General features: G+C 40.4%; 1 protein-coding gene across 1 annotated transcript; it reads left to right on the top strand.

Moving 5' to 3' along the window:
* Positions 1 to 12,420: 12,420 nt before the first annotated feature.
* LOC139186834 (carbonic anhydrase 1-like) lies at positions 12,421 to 22,322 on the top strand. The gene is made up of 7 exons (XM_070802181.1): positions 12,421 to 12,554; positions 13,040 to 13,237; positions 14,710 to 14,828; positions 17,593 to 17,688; positions 18,410 to 18,472; positions 21,206 to 21,361; positions 22,206 to 22,322. Exons 1-7 carry the CDS (start codon positions 12,518 to 12,520, stop codon positions 22,320 to 22,322), a joined length of 786 nt encoding a protein of 261 aa, XP_070658282.1. The 5' UTR covers positions 12,421 to 12,517.
* Positions 22,323 to 23,112: the final 790 nt, after the last annotated feature.

The following is a 23,112-nucleotide window of genomic DNA, read 5'->3' on the forward strand; positions in this document are numbered from 1 at the left end:
ACCCCCAGAAATCGGCAACAGGAGGAATTCATCTTCTTAGATCCAATCACTGGGTAAAATCAGCCCTGTTTGTTCTAGGAGGTCCACGCACATGAACTTCATGCTAACTGGAGCTTGGTTCTCAGCCACTGGGACCCTTAAGGACTCCTTTGGACTCTGTGGATCTCCATTTCAAAAGCGTTATTGACATGAAGCTGGGGAGCTTTTTCCTGGAGTTCTTTCTCATCAGACTGGTTCTGGCTGCCTCCCGGGTGATGATGGAAAACCAAGGTGCTAGCCAGCATGTCATCCCCTTATTTTGTAATCATCAGGCAGTTGCACAAAGGTTATGTGGAACTTTACCAAGTAGTCAAAGGCACAGCCCCGGGCAGTCTTCAAGGATTTAGGACTATTAATGCACTCCCCAGATTGCATATTAAGGAACTCCACCGCCGGCCAGGTAAACGAGGTATGAGGGAATACAGTCATCACCTTTTCACTCTCAACCGTGACCTTTGGAAACCCAAGGCCTTTCAAGTCACAGTTGAGAACTGCTGCTTGGCTACCCTCTCCAACATTTTCTGATCCCAAAAAGGAGCCGTAAGAAACCACAGGGAAGGACCCTGCTCACTCTTGCCGTGGAGTCATTGCTAAAGGAGGAGCATTTTATCAGAGATGCTTAAGAGTCCTTAAAATCCTTCACTTATGGCCAAGTCCTTCTTAGAGATCAGCTTAATGTAAGTTCCATGTTTAGGTAGCTCTCATTTGCCTCAGGGCTTTCCAGGCGGCACTAGTGGTAAAGAATCCGCCTGCCAATGGAGGATATGTAAGAGACAAGGGTTTGATCCCTGGGTTGGGAAGATCCCCTGGAGGAGAAAAAGGTACCCTATCCAGGATTCTTGCCTGGAGAATCCCATGGACAGAAGAGCCTGCAGGGTTACAGTCCATGGGGTCACAAAGAGTCAGACACAACTGAGAAATTTAAATAACAGCAGCTAAACAGAAATTTAAATAATAGCAACTAAACAAATAATCTGAATATGGGAGACAAGACCTGAAGGGACTTTCATTAAAATCTTGCTATTTGGTCTTTAGCGCAAAGGACAAGACTCTTTTATGAAATCCTGTTGTAGGGATTCTAATGTAAATTTTCTTTTTCTTCTTTTAGCCCTAGGGATAGAAGAGAGGAGGATATATTATGGTCCATCCTGTGCTCTGATCCTTCACCCTTAGGACTAGAAGAAATAAAGTAGACTTTTGCATGAATGTAGAAATATGTTTACCAGCTACACCGGAAACAGGGAGTTGAAGTCATGCAGAGCTTGGTTTCTCCAAAGACATGTTGGAAGTGTGGGCACTGAAAGAGTGTTGTGGGCATTTAACTCTCCTGTCCAAGTTAACCACAGTCCATGCAGTTTCCCATCATCAGCAGTACACTCAGTGGAAAAAATCACAGCTGTGTTTTACTGTGCATCAGCTATGTGCCTGTATCTCTAATCCTGATACAAAAAGAAAAACCTTCAAGAGAGTACTATCATTAAACCAGTTCAAAATAAATAATACAATGATTCAGAGAAATTGGGATAGACAAGTTTTGGTTAATGCTAACGACTGAAACAGCCGTGAAGCCGTGACAGTCTTTAGAGCCCTAGGGAGCATCGTGTTAATAGCAATGGCTTCGTCCCCATTAGGTGGCTGTGTTCACCCTCTTAAGATCAATAAGCAGAATGCCGACAATGTGCGTCCTCTGAGCACTCCGAGTCCCTCTGCACACCACTATTTCAGGTGGTGGTCTTGCCACTCTCCTTTGGTAGCCTCAGGAAGACGAGGATCAGTTAATGGTAAATTAAATGGCAGCCTCCGGCATGCAGCCGTGGGTATTTCCACTACTAAAAGGCATTTGGTTATTAGGTTTGTCTTCACTTAATCATGGACCTGACTTGAACACTCGATTCAAAATCCCCTGCAGAGCAAGCTATCACTCTGTTGTTGTTAGCATGTTGACCCAATAGATAAAAAAGCATTAAAAAAGAAAAGAATGGAAAAAGGTTTTCTTTTCTGAAGTCAGGAACTAGTAAAAGGCTCAAAGGATTTTTAAAATCTTAGAGAGATTAAAAGCTAGTAAAAAAGTAAATATTTCTTTCAGTGGCTGCTCATATTTGTATTCTTCCTAAAGGTGGAAGGCATGTCAGGAAGATGACATTCCTCTTAAAAGAGTTTTGCAAAAGTGTCTAAATGTATTTGATCAGAGATGTTTTCTTTGAAGCATATCTTTCATTAGTTAGATTGTGAAGGCTGATTCATATAGGCCCCAGATGCTTCTGAAAAGGCTGCAGTACCACTACTGCTGCTGCTGCTAAGCCGCTTCAGTCGTGTCCGACTCCGTGCGACCCCATAGACGGCAGCCCACCAGGCTCCCCCGTCCCTGGGATTCTCCAGGCAAGAACACTGGAGTGGGTTGCCATTTCCTTCTCCAGTGCACGAAAGGGAAAAGTGAAAGTGAAGTCGCTCAGTCGTGTCTGACTCTTCGGGACCCCATGGACTGCAGCCCACCAGCCTCCTCCATCCATGGGATTTTCCAGGCAAGAGTACTGGAGTGGGGTGCCATTGCCTTCTCCTACAATACCACTAATACAATACCACTAATGCAATACCACTAATGCAACGCCCCTGAAAGAGCTTGAAGTTTGTTAGCAGTCCAAACTGGCTCGGGTCATCTCCCAAAAGTAAGGGACTCGATGAGACATGCATGTGCATTTTCACTCACGTGTCCGTGACTCCAAAGCCAGTGATCTGCAGCCTGTATGTTACAAACCACAGGGTCAAGAGAGGACGTATTCAGTCGCAAACTTGTTTTAGAAATCTAGCCTTTGATAAAAATGGTTTGAGAGCTAACAGAAGTATTTGGGAAGTCAGGAAAAAATGTTTTTAACTCTTCAAATAACTTTTTGGTAGATGGACCCCAACAAAGTTTGCATGAAAGATGTTACAAGGCAGTTGATGTGACTGACTTCCACCCCCTTGATATTTAAGTTTGAGAACTTATCTCCTTTTGTGTTTACATGTGGGATTTAGTTTAATCTGTGGCAAGCAGATTTCTGTTACACAACTGTTTGAATTTCAGGCCACATGCAATCACTTGAATTATTTTACTTAATTTCATGTATTTATCTTATGTATTTACCTGAGAGTTAAAAATCAAACTTTTTTGAGGCTGAAGTTAATCATTTACATTTGTGCCGTATTTTAAGGTTTGTAAAGCATTATACATACTATTTTCTTTTTAGATGAAAAATATTGTTTAACTATGTCATCTGCTATAGAGGAGTTCATTAATTCTCTAAACATTATAGTAGATAAGACATAAATATTATTTTGTCTGTTTTGAAAATAAATACAAGGATAACACACTTAACCTGCTCAAGTTACCCATTCATCTAGTAGAAGAGGCTCAACAATTAGCTTTAAAGTGCATAAGCCTATATTTTCAGTGTATTCAGTATATATCTTTCCAATCAGTGATTTTTAACATGTATGACAATCAACTAGACATATTTAAAATGTAATGTTTTCAAAAGCAAGAAATTGTAAGAAACCAGAGCCTCTATGCTGTGGATTAAAAGTCACTTTGGTTAACTTGGTTATTAGAAAAATATTCATTAGTGAATTTTAAAACTGCCTTCAGAAATAAAAATAAAATGTTCCAATGCAGAAAATATCAAGTTAAAAGTTTTTCTTTAAGAGTTAGGGATTTATGAAATTTGTATGTCAAAACTTCAAACCACATTTCAAGAGTTAAGTTTTGACACTTACAAGGTATCTAAAAATTTGACACTTATAAAGACCAACATTCTCACTCTCCCAGCAGTGACTGACAGACACACACGGGTCCCTTCGTTCCTCCATTAATAGAACTGAAAAGGGAAAGCTCTGTTTTCTGAGTTCCGAATATGAACATGAGTTTACCTCCAGCAAAGCTCATTCACACCTGAGTTCAGACCAGTGCATTTGGGTGGGCGTAGTTCCTGATGATGGAGAAGGCAGTGGCCCCCACTCCAGTTCTCTTGCCTGGAGAATCCCATGGATGGAGGCGCTTGGTGGGCTGCAGTCCATGGGGTCGATAGAGGTCGGACACAACTGATCGACTTCACTTTCACTTTTCCCTTTCATGAATTGGAGAAGGAAATGGCAACCCACTCCAGTGTTCTTGCCTGGAGAATCCCAGTGATGGGGGAGCCTGGTGGGCTGCCGTCTATGGGGTCGCACACAATCGGACACGACTGAATCGACTTAGCAGTAGCAGCAGCAGTTCCCGATGAAGGTTCTATTCTTCCAAGTCTTTATAAAAATACAATAATTAAAGTTCAAAATGACCACTTAATAGTTCTCTCTAAACTGTTTATTGAACACCACAATTTACCATGCATGTTATAATTAAAGTTAACATAGTGAAATAAAAAAACAATAAAATAGCCCATTGTTATCAAGGTGTCACTATAGAGATGGTTATAGGTATCAAGCAAGTAAACAAATAAATTTCAGAATGGAAAAGAATGAATAATTTCAAGATGCAACAAAGATAATGAAAGACCTAAGATGGAAGGAAGTAATAGAGTGACTGAGAGCTGGGCAATATGTTCAGTTTGGAGGTCAGGAAACCTGTCTCTGAGAAGGTGATATCTGAGCCTGTGGAAAGACCTGGACACAGAGAAATCCAGACAGAGGGGAGAGCAAGTGCAAAGCCCTAAAATGGGAACCCTGTGGTGGGGGTGGACACAGACCTCCTTGGAAAGGATGAAGCTGGTAAAACAGCTGGTTACAAGGGGAGAGAAAGACCAGTTTGGAAGAAATAATCCAGCCATTTAAATTGATTCAGCAGAATTTCCAATTGTCTTACTGCAGAAATGTCCGAGCTAATATTACCATTTTCCATGTCCCACTTCACTAGAATTAAGCTTTCTCTTGTCACCCTAAACAATATCAATTCTGGAGAAGCAGGGACATTAAGAAGCGATGTGAGAGTTATGCCAATTTAATAAACATGACACTTGATTTTCACTATGTATATTTCCTTATTTTAGGGAAAATATGGGTCCCAGGAAATCCACGTATCCTATGGAATACTAAGATTATAGAACTGCTACTGTCTTTTGGAATTTCTTTTCAGTGGCATTTACAGATTTCTACCATAATGAGACATCATTTTTTCACATTCTTAGTTCCTTCTCTACCAAAGAACTATTTTTAATTATAAATTTAAACTTGGAACTCATCATAATTTACTTGCCCTCATAATAGTTCATGTTCTCAATTTTAAAATATGAAAGTAGGAATCAGAGGAAAATGTTCATTTAAGAGACTAGGAGAAAAAAACTCAGATAAGAAACACTAAGACTTTAAAATGTAGAGTCGCCTAACTATGGTTTTCAAATGTTGTGAAACACTGAGAAAATGTCTCTACATTTTAGGGCCGTAAAATTATCTTCGGTAAAGTTAATTGATGCTACTCAATAAAGAAATGTCATCAGCTATTCAGTTCAGTTCAGTTCAGTTCAGTTGCTCAGTCATGTCTGACTCTTTGCGACCCCATGAATTGCAGCACGCCAGGCCTCCCTGTCCATCACCAACTCCTGGAGTTCACTCAGACTCACGTCCATGGAGTCAGTGATGCCATCCAGCCATCTCATCCTCTGTCGTCCCCTTCTCCTCCTGCCCCCAATCCCTCCCAGCATCAGAGTCTTTTCCAATGAGTCAACTCTTCGCATGAGGTGGCCTAAGTACTAGAGTTTCAGCTTTAGCATCATTCCCTCCAAAGAAATCCCAGGGCTGATCTCCTTCAGAATGGACTGGATGGATCTCCTTGCAGTCCAAGGGACTCTCAAGAGTCTTCTCCAACACCACAGTTCAAAAGCATCAATTCTTCGGCACTCAGAAAGTTTAAAGCAAAACTTCTATGGACAGCCTGTTAAAGACAGTCATGTGATAAAATAGGGAAGAGGATGCGCTTTGGGGTTTTAGATTCAAATCCTGCCTTGTCCACTGGAATATCCTGAGCCTCAGTCATTCCTTTTTAAAAGTGGAGTGAGACTAACCTAACCCCAAGTCTTCTGTGAGAACTGAATTAGATCATCGTTTTTAATCTTATTCAGTGACCCATAGTTTTTTTCTAGTCTATTGCAATACTCCTAAACGTGTGCATCGTAACTAGCTGGCCTTAATCACAGTAAATCTTTTGTGTCAGATGCTCAGTCATGTCTGACTCTTTGCACCCCATGGACTGTAGCCCACCAGGCTCCTAGGTCCATGGAATTTTCCAGGCAAGAATCCTGGAGTGGGGAGCCATTTCCTCCTCCAGGGAATCTTCCCAATCCAGAGATCACATCCATGTCTTTATGCGCCCTGAATTGGCAGGCGGATTCTTTACCACTAGCACCACTTAGTTCGGTTCGGTTTAGTTCAGTTCAGTTCAGTCGCTCAGTCGTGTCCGACTCTTTGCGACCCCATGAACCTCAGCACACCAGGCCTCCCTGTCCATCACCAACTCCCGGAGTCCACCCAAACTCATGTCCACTGAGTCAGTGATGCCATCCAGCCGTCTTAGGAAGCACATAAATCTTTTAGCCTCTTTATAGTTCTTTTTGTTTGTGTGTTTGCTGCAAGAATTTTATTTACTGCAAAGGATGGTCAAGAGATAAAATTAGGGCATATGGTTTAAGAGTAAAGATAATATCAACATTTTAGCTGTAAGTTTTTTTTCAGTAAATATTTGACTTTTAAAATTCCATTTTAGAAGGTTAAGAAAGCAATCTTTCTTCCCTCTCCCCCAGCCCATTAATACACTTTCATCAAATTTGAAAATTAAACCAATGTAAGTGTTAAAATTAAACATTCTGCACAGCATTCTTTCAACATTTAAAATTTTTTATTTCAAATACTACAATATTTTATTCCTATTTTCTCCATTTTCTGACATATAGCTTGATACTTCTAAATGTTATCAATTAACCAGTACTCTATCAAAATTGACTTATGTAGTTTTACAGTACTTTTAAAATATATATATGTTTTTCCATCAGCTTACCTGCTCCTGCTTCAGTTCCAAGTACCTATGGATTTCTTTGGAATATTCTAACAGGGCTTGGGAAACCTTCTACATATGTGCTTGCATCCTTGATGGTTTTTAAGGAATAAACTGTTTAAATCAGAAGAGCAGAGTTCAGTGTAGACTAAACTCTTCAGTATGCAGAAGCAGTCCAAAGATTATAGGCTCAGAAAAATGTCCTGTGAGGATGTTACAGGTGAAAGTGGAAGGAACACAAAGGGGACATTTGGATTTAGTGCCGATATTAAGCTGAAAGGTGACGTTTGTAAGCAGAAAAAGTGGTGAAAGTAAATGAGAGGCGTGTCAGGATGTAAACCACAGATGCTCTTTAAATTGTACATCTTTCTCTGTATAGCTTTCTGCTCGTGGTCGTAAACAAGCACACCCAAGCTACATAATCGAATAAAGGGTCATAATGGTTAGGATTCAAGCCAATTTTGTGCCTGAACTTTAAACAAATTACCATTCCTATATGAATGTTAAACATTCATGTGATGAATTGTCATGTAATCATGAAATAAAAAGGGACTTATCTCTTCTCAAATAGGTTGATTAATACAGTAGTTCAACTTAAAGTTACTTTTAACAAAGTATCAGTCAGCAGGCGTCTTAACTAGACACAACTTAGCAACTGAACAAAGAAATAAGAGCAATAACTGACAAAGCGTAGCCTATTTCTATCCCTCTATGTGCTTCTGGGCAACCTGAGACTCTAAATCTAAAATAAAGTAACCTAAGGGTCAATACCTTAAGAGTTCCAAAAAATAGCAAGAAGAGATAAGAAAGCCTTCTTCAGCGATCAATGAAAAGAAATAGAGGAAAACAACAGAATGGGAAAGACTAGAGATCTCTTCAAGAAAATCAGAGATACCAAAGGAACATTTCATGCAAAGATGGGCTCAATAAAGGACAGAAATTGTAGGGACCTAACAGAAGCAGAAGATATTAAGAAGAGGTGGCAAGAATACACAGAAGAACTGTACAAAAAAGATCTTCACGACCCAGATAATCACGATGGTGTGATCACTGACCTAGAGCCAGACATTCTGGAATGTGAAGTCAAGTGGGCCTTAGAAAGCATCACTACGAACAAAGCTAGTGGAGGTGATGGAATTCCAGTTGAACTATTCCAAATCCTGAAAGATGATGCTGTGAAAGTGCTGCACTCAATATGCCAGCAAATTGGGAAAACTCAGCAGTGGCCACAGGACTGGAAAAGGTCAGATTTCATTCCAATCCCAAAGAAAGGCAATTCCAACGAATGCTCAAACTACCGCACAATTGCACTCATCTCACATGCTAGTAAAGTAATGCTCAAAATTCTCCAAGCCAGGCTTCAGCAATATGTGAATCGTGAACTTCCTGATGTTCAAGCTGGTTTTAGAAAAGGCAGAGGAACCAGAGATCAAATTGCTAACATCGGCTGGATCATAGAAAAAGCAAGAGAGTTCCAGAAAAACGTCTATTTCTGCTTTATTGACTATGCCAAAGCCTTTGACTGTGTGGATCACAATAAACTGTGGAAAATTCTGAAAGAGATGGGAATACCAAACCACCTGATCTGCCTCTTGAGAAATCTGTAGGCAGGTCAGGAAGCAACAGTTAGAACTGGACATGGAACAACAGACTGGTTCCAAATAGGAAAAAGAGTACATCAAGGCTGTATATTGTCACCCTGTTTATTTAACTTCTATGCAGAGTACATCATGAGAAACGCTGGACTGGAAGAAACATAAGTTGGAATCAAGATTGCCGGGAGAAATATCAATAACCTCAGATATGCAGATGACACCACCCTTATGGCAGAAAGTGAAGAGGAACTAAAAAGCCTCTTGATGAAAGTGAAAGTGGAGAGTGAAAAGTTGGCTTAAAGTTCAATATTCAGAAAATGAAGATCATGGCATCCGGTCCCATCACTTCATGGGAAATAGATGGAGAAAGAGTGGAAACAGTGTCAGACTTTATTTTTTGGGGCACAAAATCACTGCAGATGGTGACTGCAGCCATGAAATTAAAAGACGCTTACTCCTTGGAAGGTAAGCTATGACCAACCTAGATAGCATATTCAAAAGCAGAAATATTACCTTGCCAACAAAGGTCCGTCTAGTCAAGGCTATGGTTTTTCCTGTGGTCGTGTATGGATATGAGAGTTGGACTGTGAAGAAGGCTGAGCACCAAAGAATTGATGCTTTTGAACTGTGGTGTTGGAGAAGACTCTTGAGAGTCCCTTGGACTGCAAGGAGATCCAACCAGTCCATCCTAAAGGAGATCAGCCCTGGGATTTCTTTGGAAGGAATGATGCTAAAGCTGAAACTCCAGTACTTTGGCCACCTCATGCGAAGAGCTGACTCACTGGAAAAGACTCTGATGCTGGGAGGGATTGGGGGCATGAGGAGAAGGGGACGACAGAGGATGAGATGGCTGGATGGCATCACTGACTCGATGGACGTGAGTCTGAGTGAACTCTGGGAGTTGGTGATGTACAGGGAGGCCTGGCATGCTGTGATTCATGGGGTCGCAAAGAGTTGGACACGACTGAGTGACTGATCTGATCTGATCTGATCTGATCTGAAGGGTCAACACTGACTATTGGTCATCTTGAGACAGACTAGTCTGGATCCACCAAGTCAGTCCTTCTGCAAACAGAATCAAGTGAAGATTAATGGGTATTTGTTGACAGTGGAAAGTCAAGGAAGAAGACAAGCACTGGAAACAAACAGATCTAGGTTTAAACCCTCGCCTGACCCAATGTACACATCCACTTACAAGCATTTATAACCCTGCGGAGTTGTCTTCAGTTTCTTCCTGTGTGGAATACAAATGTTGATGCCTGATTGGCTTATTGTGAGAATTAATGATTTGCTGCACATAAGCTTTTAGCATAGCATTTGAGATATCCTGGACCCTCAATAAATGCTATCTTTTCAAAGTTCCCTTTACGTAATAATTCTTTCCACTTACTAAAGTGAGGAATGGAAACTCAGGTGTCTTCCCATTCTATGTCTGAACCGGTGGGCTGTCAGCACCCAAAAGGGGCAGAAAACGTGGCTCTGATAAGCCTGGCTAAGAGCTGTGACAGACCCACTTCCTTCAGAATGCCCAGGGAGCTCACAGTACGCGAATATGGAAGGAGGTATGACTCCCAGGCATGGAAAGCGTTACTATGAAGGCTTTTTTCAGGTTGCGTTTCCTCTGAGCACATTTAGAGCCTTGGGAATGCAGACCTAGCCAAGATCTGACACACATTCATTACTCTTCTTTGCCTCCTTGACAAGTCCTGTGAATCTTCTCATCATTCAACAGCTGGCAAGTCTCACCTCCGTGCAGGCTTCAGCTGGACTTAAGAGGATCATGGGCAGAGATGGGAAACGGGATCAGCCACCTCCTGGCTCGGCCAGCAGGGCCTTCAGCGGAGATGGAGGCAAAGAAAGCAACTAGATGTGGAGGCTGGAGCCTTGGCTTCTCCCTGGTTGTGGTGAACCCCTCAACTTCTCTCAGCTGCAAAATGATAACTCATTGTATAGGATTTTTATGTATGGTGTTGATGGTAAAATAATATGAAAATGCCCTATAAATCATATGCGTGTGTGAGCACTCAGTCATGCCTCACTCTTTGGGACCCCATGGACTATAGTCCACGAGGTTCCTCTGTCCGTGGAATTTTTCCAGGCAAGAAGACTGGAGTGGGTAGCCGTTTCCTCCTCCAGGGGATCTTCCCAACACGGGGATCGAACCCTCATGACTCTTAATCTCCTGCATTAGCAGGCATGTTTGTTTGGGTTTTTTTCCCTATATAGAACTATACTAAAGAAAGGCTTCTATTTGAATATTTGATGTGTAAAAAAGTATTGCACTGTATGTAATTTCAGTCTTAATAAAATGTTCTCCATTTATGGTGGCTCTAGGGAGAAGGAACTGGCAACCCTCTCCAGTGTTCTTGCCTGGAGAATCCCAGGGACAGAGGAGCCTGGGGGATGCTGTTTGTGGGATTGCACAGAGTTGGACAGAGCTGAAGTGACTTAGCAGCAGCAGCAGTGGTAAAGAATCCACCTGCCAATGTAGAAGATGCAAGAGACACAGGTTCAACCCCTGGGCCAGGAAGATCCCCTGGAGTTGGAAATGGCAACCCACTCCAGTATTCTTGCCTGGAAGAATTCCATACAGAGGAGCCTGGCGGGCTACAGTCCAGGGGGTTGCAAAGAGTTGGACATGACTGTGCTCACACATAAAACAAATCTCCATCTGTGAATTCCAATACTGCTCAAAAATGAGGAACTTTACTCTCATCTTGTATGTATTTGAAATGTACTGTCATCAATAATATATTGAGTTGGCCAAAAAGCTTGCGTTTTTCCCTAAGAATTTACAATATACTACAAACTGCAAACCCAATGTATTACAAATGACTCAGTTCAGTTCAGTTGCTCAGTCATGTCCAACTCTTTGTAACCCCATGAATCGCAGCACTCCAGGGCTCCCTGTCATCACCAACTCCCAGAGTTCACTCAGACTCACATCCATTGAGTCAGTGATGCCATCCAGCCATCTCATCCTCTGTCGTCCCCTTCTCCTCCTGCCCCCAAACCCTCCCAGCATCAGAGTCTTTTCCAATGAGTCAACTCTTCGCATGAGGTGGCCAAAGTGCTGGAGTTTCAGCTTTAGCATCATTCCTTCCAAAGAAATCCCAGGGCTGATCTCCTTTGGGATGGACTGGTTGGATCTCCTTGCAGTCCAAGGGACTCTCAAGAGTCTTCTCCAACACCACACTTCAAAAGCATCAATTTTTTGGCGCTCAGCCTTCTTCACAGTTCAACTCTCACATCCATACATGACCACAGGAAAAACCATAGCCTTGACTAGACGGACCTTTGTTGACAAGGTAATATTTCTGCTTACAAATGATTAGTGGTTCTCTTATCTGATTTTAAATTAACATCATGATATTGGTTCTGATCTGCCTGTAAATATGCAAATTATTCTCCTGACTCAATTCCTGTTGCTAGTATTGCTTGAGTGTCCAGCAAGGGTAAAAGCTGGGAATCTCAAATGCACAGTCCTTTTTAACTGGAAATTCAAAGCATCATGTGTGATAACTCAGCCATATCTTCTACTAACATGAGAATGACAGGGCTTGGTTTTGCAGAAGCTAAGATTTTGATATTTCTCTTTAACAATATAAGAGAATAAAGCAATTGGAATTGACCTTACCTTTGTGAGCTTTTATAAACGATACCTTTTTTTTAACATGCATATACTTCCTGATAGATAAAGATGATGAAATAGTGGGCTGAGTGACTAACACACATGCACAAAGGCAGAGACTTTCTATAAAAACCCTGTGAACTGCGGTTTCAGTTGTCTATCGCACACTCAGTTACAGTCAGTTATTCCAGGTATTGTCTTTGTTTTCAGGAAAAGAAAACTAAGTAGAAGATCATGGCAAGTCCTGACTGGGGATATGATGGTGAAAACGGTAAGCATTCTTCTGCTCATGTAGATCAAATAACGGCTTCTTCCCTTTTCCAGGAAAAGAGATATTGAGCACTTAAAATAATGGTAAAGTCATAGATTAATGGTTTGAAGTGCCTTTGACTTACACCAGATTTGCATACGTTTTCAACAGTCGTCCTTAGGGCCCATGATGTCTACAAAATGTATTCTGCCTCTTTTCTCCTCTCTGCCTCTCAACCTCTCTCCCTCCCTATGTATAGACAGGTCTATTACTAACAGCAAAATATGTACAGTCTGATCCCATAGACCATGAGACTTCTGTTGACAAAGACACTACTTGCCAGTGTGGCACAGAAAAGGGGCATTCTCACACCTGGGATTTCCATTAAGCTAACCGGAATACCATTTGAGATACCTGAATAAATCCTAATCTAGTAAAACTATATTCCTAAAACTTGGACTCAAGCATTAGATCAGTTTTGATTGTAATCATGTTCGTCCTGGTAGGTCCTGAACACTGGGGCAAGCTGTACCCCATCGCAAATGGAAATAACCAATCTCCTATCGACATCAAAACCAGTGAAACCAAGCGTGATCCCTCTCTGAAACCCCTCAGTGTCTCCTACAATCCAGCCACAGCCAAAGAAATCGTCAACGTGGGACATTCCTTTCATGTAAACTTTGAGGACAGTGATAATAGATCAGGTGAGCCAAAAGGTCCTTCTAATTTGTGTCTTTGACTTTACTGGGGAAATGTAAACAGTAGGGCTTTCAGAAACATGAACACCCATATGCAGTGGGTGCACACGGGTAGCACTGATGCCATCTACTGAGGTGTCTTGAAGTTTAAAAATATTTCCAAGTGTTAAAGATGATTCTGGGGACTCCCAGCTCAGTCTTTTTTCAGCCCTTCTTCTCAGTGACTCTATTCCATCTTTTCTGGTTTCCAATATCTTTATGCTAACTTTACACCCTCTGAATAAACAGTACTTTTTCACAAAATTCTGGAATCATCATGAATATAAAAACTGAAAAGGCAAATATTTTCTAATTGAGATGAGGTTGGAGGAGTGCATTAGGGAAGAAATACAGATCCCGATGAGTATATTTATTTTTTGTGGCCAGGAAAATGGCTCCATAACAATGAATTGCTTCAGTTCAGTTGAGTTCAGTCGCTCAGTCATGTCCGACTCTTTGCAACCCCATGAATCATAGCATGCCAGGCCTCCCTGTCCATCACCAGCTCGTGAAGTGCTTGGGTACCAGTACCAAAAAAAAAAAAACACAAAAAAACTGGTCTTGGGTGTATCTTGCATGGAATCATTCTGTGCATAAGTATTTTTGTCTAGCTTCCCCTCTCCCTATTAAATCATAGTATCTGAATTATCTTCATCTCCCAGAATCTAACATACTTCCTCGCTCACAGGAAAAATCTCAAAACTGTTTACTGAATAATTTACTAAATGACAATTTCATAAATCAGCTCTACTGTCAAAAGGCAAAGTTAGTCATAGCACTTTCCTTCAAGGTTCTGAGCCTAAGTTTTAGACATCTTGGTGCTACGTCCTTTGTTAATATTGGATTAGGTCTGGTACTACGTGTGTTTTATTACTCATATGGTTGGACAGACTCTCTAAAGCAAAATGATCCTTCAGTGTTAGAATTTTAAAAGTGACTCTACCATCCTGCTGGAACTTTCTTTTGGTCCCTGGCTAGGATTCTGAGTAAAGCTGTCAGAATACCCTCTTGTATCTTGATCAGTTACAAGATACATGCAGAGTGATTTGTTACTAAAAATAAATTGCTAGATATCTTAATGCATACTGTCCATTACTGTCTGTTGAAAGAATGAATGAACTTATAAACTAAAGCAGAATCAAGGAAAGAGCTCTAATCCTAGAATTCACTCATCTTCCAATATGTTTTCCTGAAAACAGGAAAAGATAAAATTATAGCCCATGTGCTGAGAACCATGTAACTCACGCACCATCTGAAGGTGCTCCGCACCTCTGAAGCCCATCATTGTGGACACGGGGAAAAACCAACAAGACGGAAACTTTAGACTACTGTTTATTTTCATTTCTACTCGCCCCAATTTAATGTTAATTTGTATTAAATGCAAAGACAAGCTGGAGCTCATGACTGTAACACTAATAGCAGTTTCCTTTTTCTTCTAGTGCTGAAAGGGGGTCCTCTATCTGAAAGCTACAGGCTGCGGCAGTTCCATTTTCACTGGGGCATCACAGATGACTGTGGCTCTGAGCACTTAGTGGATGGAGCCAAATTTTCTGCAGAGGTAATGTAGCGTAGTACGTGAGGGAGAGCTACACAGAGCCCTCCCAGAAGTAGCACCCTTATACCATGTGGATGTGTGTTAGTCGCTCAGCCATGTCCAACGCTTTGTGACCCCATGGACTGTAGCCCGCCAGGCTCCTCTGTCCATGGGATTCTCCAGGCAAGACTACTGGGGTGGGTAGCCTATCCCTTCTCTAAGGGATCTTCCCCACCCAGGGATCAAACCAGGGTCTCTTGCATTGCAGGCAGATTCTTTGCCTGTCTGAACCATCAGGGAAGCCCCCCTTATCACTTAAGACACAATTTCAATGGCCCAAAGGAATGAGCATTCTGAGGCCTGTAAAGAATTCCCTTGCTCATTTAAACTTAAACAGTGACACACTGCATTTGGCAATAGAGAAGAATTTTTCACATGAGGGAGGCAGGTGAATTTGCAGTCAAACTCCTGGGCCTCAGAATCTGCTTTCATTTCAGAGTGTCTCAGAAACTGCTGCCTGACATCAGACTATCCTCAAGGGGAGTTGCTGCTGTCCTTTTAAAGCTCTGAGCCCAGGGGGAACACACCATCATTCTCTTCTCATTTAAAGGTTCGAGTGTGCACACACCCACAGCAGAGGTGTAGCCAGGCCGAGGCACTCCATTAGGATTTGACTAAGAGGGCCAGTTTAACCTCAGGAGTCATCACAACGAGTAGCATACTCTAGATGAGGGTTTGGGGCTCCCTGGCAGCAGGCCACTACCCTCTGGCCTCTTGACTTGCCTCCACATGGAAGTCTGTGATTCAGTTCAAGACATTCTGCCTGTATATCCACAGTAAAATCAAGAAAATGTGCATCAAACTCTCAACAGAGGGTATGGAGACTGAAAACAAAAAACTTTTGTTCTTTGTATGCATGACTATTCAATAAGTTTGTACCAGCACAGACTGGTTGGCTTTTTTGTTTTACTCTTGTAGAATGAATCTGTAATACACATAGTTTTGCAACAATCTTTTTTGTTTTTTTTTTCATTTACCAATGATCATGATCATTTTTCCAAGTCAGTAGGAATTCCTAAAGTCTGTACGGTATTTCCATGTATGCATATGTTAGAATTTATTAACTAACTCCTACATAGGAACAATTGCAATGCCTTTCACATTTCATTCTGCTGTTGTTTTTTGTTCTTTACAAAAAAAATGGGCAATAAATACATTTGTACAAATATCTTACACACCAGTGAAAGCAATTGTGTAGGGCATTTTTGTAAGGAGGATTCTTAGGTACAGAGTATGTGTAGTATTCATTTTGATAGAAGACTTGGGAATAGTATACAACTAAAACTTACTTTATGTTACACTAGAAAGCCAGGCTAGGTACTTTCAATGGTGCAGAAATCTATTACATGTTTTGTTTTTTTCCTATTTATTTTTCATAAAATTGAAAGTGGACTGAAATCAAATGGGCGGAAAGTCTAAATTAGTAATAGTATTACGTCTGGGGGAGGATATTTGGTTGTATCTAAGAAATCTGGCAGTGGGTGATGGACAGGGAGGCCTGGCCTGCTGCGGTTCATGGGGTCACAAACAGTAGGACAGAACTGAGCGACTGAACTGAACTGAACTGAAGAAATCTGAATCAATGAATCTCTTATCTAATTTGAGAAAAGTGAAGTTAATCCAGGCTGGAGGTGACAGGAACTCAGTCACTAAGTTCAGCGTATGAGAGAGGGTAGGAGGGAGGGTGGGAGGGAGACCAGGAGAGGGGAGTGGTGTGGAGAAAGACAGAGCAAAGACAGAGAGGAGATGTGTGGGTGGCGGGGAGCAGACTGCTTTGGTTTAGAGTCATCCAAGCGACCCGGTGATCACTTGACATTAGGTGGTCAGAAAAAGACTTTTTCAGGAGTAGCATTTGAGTTCAGCCATAATTCAAGTCAAAATCCTGCCATTTTGACTTGACTTCCCAGAGGAAAATCAGCAGTTATGCAAAGCCTTAAAGCTGTGGACTAAGTGCAAAAGTCACATCCACGCGCTGCGTGGAAGGATGGATGCCAATCAGTGGAGAAGAGTAAGAATGAATAACTGCAGTTTTCGGTTGAGCAGTTAGATGGAAGGTGATGCCTTTTCCTAAAGCGGGAAAATGAAACGGATCTGGAAAAGAGGAAGTCAAGAGTGCTAGTTTAGCTGTGTTAAGTTTGAGATGCATATCAGGCATCCATGTGGAGATATCAAGAAAGCATCAGGAGACGTGCACACGCACTTGGATATACAGGTCTAGAGTTTCACAGAAAATGTAGGCAGGGGATGTTGGTTTGAAAAGTGTCTGGATACGATCAGGAGAACCTGCCCTTGGCCACCACTCCAGACATCTCAGGAGCCCCTTCTCACAAAGTTACCAGGTACCTCAAGTTAGAAAATTATTTCAGTTTTTGTCTCCAAACTAGTTAGCCAGAAATACTTGATCTTCTCACACCTTACAGAGAGGTGTCTGTCTTTTGTTGTTTTGTTTTAAGAAGTAATATTGAATAGTTATGATATTGTGGGAAAAAGAAGTTCTACTTACTGGTTCCAGGATTTGCAACGTGCCCACTCTCTTCAACTCTATTTTCTTAAGAAAACCCTTCTTAAGAGTACAAACATAGCCCTTCCCATGCCCTGGATAAAGCGTCACACAAGTTTTCTCTACCCAAGCCAAGATGTATCTGTATATATCAACATGTTAAGGTCTAACCTGCTTTTTCCCTTCACCATGGTATGAATAACTGGTCCATCATGCTGTGATTTTTAGCTTCATTTAGTTCACTGGAATTCTGCCAAGTACCCCAGCTTCGCTGATGCTGCCTCGCAGGCTGATGGTTTGGCGTTGATTGGCGTTTTGGTGAAGGTGAGTCGTAGAGCGTCTCGGAGCTCTGCTAAAATTATTCCTTACCAATCAGACCGCAAACTAGGGTGAAATACAGCAGAGAGATGTTTGCGTCTCTCTTTTTTTGAAATGTGCCCGTTTACTAGTGACTGCACAGGTGAGCAAGCAGGTCTCTGGTATATGTTTGTTCCGCTGGACTTTCCCCTCTTGAAGAGAGAAATACATTTCAGGCAGAGATGAAATGGGAGGGTGTTGATGGTGGCACTAATTTTTTTATTTTTCAGCTCATCTTCCACTTTTCTTCTAAACTTTCTACATCACGGAGTCAGGAGTTTATCAATTTAATTTTCATCAGAAAAAAATATGAAGAGGACTTTTGTCCCGTAAAGAAAGTTGAACTGATATTTAATATGGAAGATTCAAATCTTCTGTAGGGGAGTCCCTGAAAAGTCCTATAGGGAAATTACTATTAAATTCAGGATATTTGGGTGACTAACTTTTGGAATTATAGTAATTCTAGTGAATCTTTATTGAACACTTGTAACATACCATTCATTTTACTGACTAGAATTAATAGAACAGACCAAAGAGGTTTGCTTTTGTATTTTAGTTGTGCTAAATTCCTGTATTTTGACTTGCATATCTTTTCTTCAGTTACTGGTTTTAATTTTTTTAAAAGTAACTAAATAGGATTTTACTTGGTAACCATTTTTATCTCACACTTTATTTTTTTAATCTCCAGGTGGGTCAGGCCAACCCAAACCTTCAGAAAGTACTTGATGCCCTAAAAGCAGTTAAAAATAAGGTAAATAGACTCATTAAGTTAGTTTAAATCAGAGAACAAGAATCTACAGAACCTCAGAAATCATTTAATTGCATATTTGATGTGAGGAGTAGGAAGACCTGAGCAAAACCATCAATCCGAAAATCAAGGTGCTGCTTACACGTTCCTGGTTTCTGAGGTCTCTGAGCAGTGATTTATTTGGGTTTCGCTTTTCATGGTTACCGCTTATCTATTTCAGCAAGATGAAGCCTGTAGAAGAATAGTTTTCATAGCCTTTTCATACATCATAACTATGATGCCCACTGTCAGCTTAGAAAAAGATGGGTTGTTCTGATATAATTGACCTTAGCTTCACCATTTTGATAATAAAGAGTTAAATCTTGTCAGAGATTTGCCATTGTCATTCACAGTTTGTAGAACTATCATACCTTTATATAAAATAAATCTAGTTCATGTTGAGTCCAAAAAAATTACACTTTTATAAAGTGAGAAAGTTTACAGGTAAATAAGCACTCAATTCAAGAATGTAAAAGATGATAAATGAAAAGAAAGTAGAAGGAAATGATTAATTAAGATGAAGTAAAACATTAATAAAATAAGAAAGAAAATGAACAAATACAGGTAAAATTTTTTCAATAAAGTGAAAAACTAATTCTTTGGGGAAAAAACAACCAAAAAAGACACTTTTGGCATGTTTAATGATGGGGGGAAAATAGAAATACAACAAATTATTACAAATAAGGAAATGGGTCATAACTCAAGATGCATTAGAAGGTTTTAAAAGAGAAAAGTTTGTACAGTGGACCCTAGAGCAACATGGGTTTGAACGGCACAGGTCCAGTGACCTGTGGATTATTTTTCTGATAAATGCTTGCTCCAGCACCACACAATGGTCCCTTAAATGAACCTGCTGATGCACAGCCACGATTACGAGGGACGACCATAAACTTATGTGCGGATTTCTAACTGCTCAAGAGGTCAGCACCCCAACCCCTACATTGCTCAAGGGTCAGCAGTACCACACTACATGAGCAAATTTGAAAATTTAGATCACATAGATGAATGTCTAGGAAAATGTAGAGAAACTGACTCAAAATATGTTGAAAGTCTAAATAGACCAATAATATAAAAAGAAGTCGAAAAGAATAGTTTAAAAAAAAATGTACCTAGTAAAAGAAACCCTAGGCCCAGACCACTTTATGGGGAAATGTTACACAACTTTTAATAAACAATCGTACCACTTTGAACTAAACTGCCTAGATTAGGGGACCAAAAAAACCTAATTCAAGGAATTAATTTAATTTAATGAAACCTAATACACAAACTGGGTAAGAACACCACAAAAAGGATATCATAGGCCAATCTTACTTAGCAGTGTAGCTAAAAGGAATATTAAAATAGATTACAGAAAATCGTATTCAACAGTATGTTAAAAGAGCCATGCTTTCAAACTAGTAGAATTTACCCAAAGCATGCAAAGATGATTCAGTATTAAACTACCTCTCAATATAATTCATTACGTTAGCAAATTTCACTTGTTAGATGCTTGAAAAATGTTTGATTAAAATTCAATGTCCATTCCTGAAGAGTAAAAGAAAGAAAGAAAAATATTCCTCTAAAATTTAAACTGAACTTAAGAAAGAATATCAACTAGAAATTTGAAACAAGCATCAAACTTCATAGTGAAATATTTGAAGCATTTTCATTTCAATCAAGAATAAGACCAGGGTGTCAATTGTGACCACCACAAATGAACATTCCAATTATTGTCCATTCAATGTAGTTAAATAAGGAAAGAAATGAGCACATATTAGGATAAATATTAGAAAAACAGAGACAAAGCTATCATCAAGTGTGCTGCTAAGTCACTTCAGTCGTGTCCGACTCTGTGCCACCCCACAGACAGCAGCCCACCAGGCTCCGCCATCCCTGGGATTCTCCAGGCAAGAACACTGGAGTGGGTTGCCATTTCCTTCTCCAATGCATGAAAGTGAAAAGTGAAAGTGAAGTCCCTCAGTCGTGTCCGACTCTTAGCGACCCCATGGACTGCAGCCTACCAGGCTTCTCCATCCATGGGATTTTCCAGGCAAGAGTACTGGAGTGGGGTGCCATTGCCTTAAGTGTAGAGGATATGATCATTGACATCCACCTGGAAAACTACAAAATCAACATAATTAATACACAAGTTCTAATCAAGTTGACTACATAAAATATTAACATATGAATATCAATTTATTTGTATATACCAATATGACCAATCAGTAAAGAAACAAGAATAAAGAATATAGATGATAAACAAATGTTTAACCTCTGCTTATACTTAGCCAAATGAAGGAGGAAGAAGATCAGTCACAATTCTATTGTAGTGTATTTTCAGTCATCTGTTACTTTTTCTGTTTGTATCTACAAACATGTTGTTGTTTAGTCACTAAGTGGTATCCAATTCTTTGTGACCCCATGGACTGTAGCTCACCAGGCTCCTCCATCCATGGGATTCTTCAGCAAAAATACTGGAGTGGGTGCCATGTCCCTCTCCAGGGGATCTTCCCCACCCAGGGATCAAACCTGTGTCTCCTGCATTAATGGGCAGCTGAGCCACCACAAACATACCAGTCATGCAATACTATATAGTAGAAAAACTGATTAAATTCTTTGCTAAGACCTATCTACCAAATAATATGTATGTCATATGTGCAATGATGTAAATATTTTACATCAGGGCATAATGATACATTGCTTATCTTTTTCTTTCAGAACAAGAAAGCTCCATTCACAAATTTCGACCCCTCTGTCCTCCTGCCTCCATCCCTGGATTACTGGGCCTACTCTGGTTCACTGACTCACCCTCCTCTTCACGAGAGTGTCACCTGGATCATCTTTAAAGAGACCATCAGTGTGAGCTCGGAACAGGTAGAATGTCAGAGGGGCATGTGTGGGAATTGGAAATGCAAAGCAGGAATATCAGTTCAATTCATACTGAGGGAAATTATTATTTCCATTCGATTTTGGAGAGTTCCCTTTTCCTTTCAACTGAAAAGATTTATTAGTGACATCAGGTCTATTTAATAGTCAAAAAGTAGAGTGTATTTATAAGCACTTTTTTTTCTTTATGTAGAGATTCAGAATTCCTGCTCTTCTTTTCACCTTAATAAGGAAAAGTCCAACCTCTTCGGGGAACTGTGACTCTCCAGTGGCATACCTTGATCGTTGACGTTGGTTATTCATTCTTTTGTAAAGCTTAAGCTCTTCAATATTCTGTAAAATATCTCATTAATCATTGTTTATAATTATGATAAAAACTGCCATTGATTGAGCAGCTCTTTTCATCAGGTGCCTTACGTACATTCTGTCAGTCAAGTCTCACAGCAAACCTGCAGCGTGACCTGTTGGTATTTAGCTACATGCCAAACGCCATTCTAAGAACCTTATCTGTGTTGAGCCATTTAGCCTTCACCAAAACACAGTGAAATAGTACCATTTGGAAACGTAGGCGCCAAGCAGGGAAGTCTCTTACCCAAGTGTGAGAAAGCTGGAATGCTAATCCAGTCAGTCATTGATAATTTAAGCCAAATGCTTGGTGCAAAGACATGTGGAAGAACTGTTGGCTTCCTCCCTTTCCATCAGTGAAACCATTGCAGTCTTCAACCTGATTTTCTAAATAACACTGCATCAATCATATTAGAAGAAAAAAAAAAAGTGTTCTCTGTGACATCAATAGCTTTTCCTTCTCTAAACATGTTATCCTTCCCTCAAGCTGGTGCAGTTCCGCAGTCTGCTGGCAAATGCTGAAGGCGATAGAGAAGTCCACATCAAGCAGAACAACCGACCACCCCAGCCTCTGAACGGCAGGACAGTGAAAGCTTCATTCTGAAGGGCCCAAGAGAAAGCTCATCTTCCCTCAAGAAGCACAGCTCTGCTTCTGACATAATCCTAGAAAACAAGCTTTAAAAACACGTTTATTTCAATACTAGCAAGACAGCCTGCTTGCGAATTTACTCTGCAGAATGCAAAATCTTTTTCTTCTTTCTGTTGAGCTCAAATAGTAATCTGGAAGTTCACTAAACTTGAGCTTAAATTCAAATCTATTGCATTGACTTCCTTATCATTGCAATTAAGGCATACTTGATTTCTTAATGACTTTTATCCCTTCCCATTTTATTCCATTTAATTGGACCAAAAATCATTTTATCCCTTTCTTCTTGCATATTACGTACTATACTTTTAAATGGTATTAGGTTTCTACTCTATTTACATTCGAGAATCTTAAATGCTTTCATTTGCAACATTATTCTGATGCAATATCAGGTCTATTACTCAAATACAATGACCTAAGAGCAGCTTGAGATGAAATGTTAAGAATTCATTTGCTTACTCTTGAAGACAAATATGCAGCTACGATGGCAACTGGATTTTATATTATGATGAAATAAATGGCCCAACATTGCTACCGTTTGCGTGCTCTATTATAAAAACCATGTATCTCCTATAAGAACTGACACTTCTGGTTATTCCTCCACCTGTTAGCAAGGCCAGTGGGGCTGTTCCATCATTATAACTAGTTAGCCTACATGAAGAATCTGTACGTCAAATTTGGAAGAAAAATCACCTGTGACTTATTTTTAAAAATAATGAAGGAATCACTTGACTTAGAATCATATAGA

The sequence above is a fragment of the Bos indicus genome, chromosome 14 (genome assembly GCF_029378745.1).
Source record: "Bos indicus isolate NIAB-ARS_2022 breed Sahiwal x Tharparkar chromosome 14, NIAB-ARS_B.indTharparkar_mat_pri_1.0, whole genome shotgun sequence".
Taxonomy (NCBI): Eukaryota; Metazoa; Chordata; class Mammalia; order Artiodactyla; family Bovidae; genus Bos; species Bos indicus.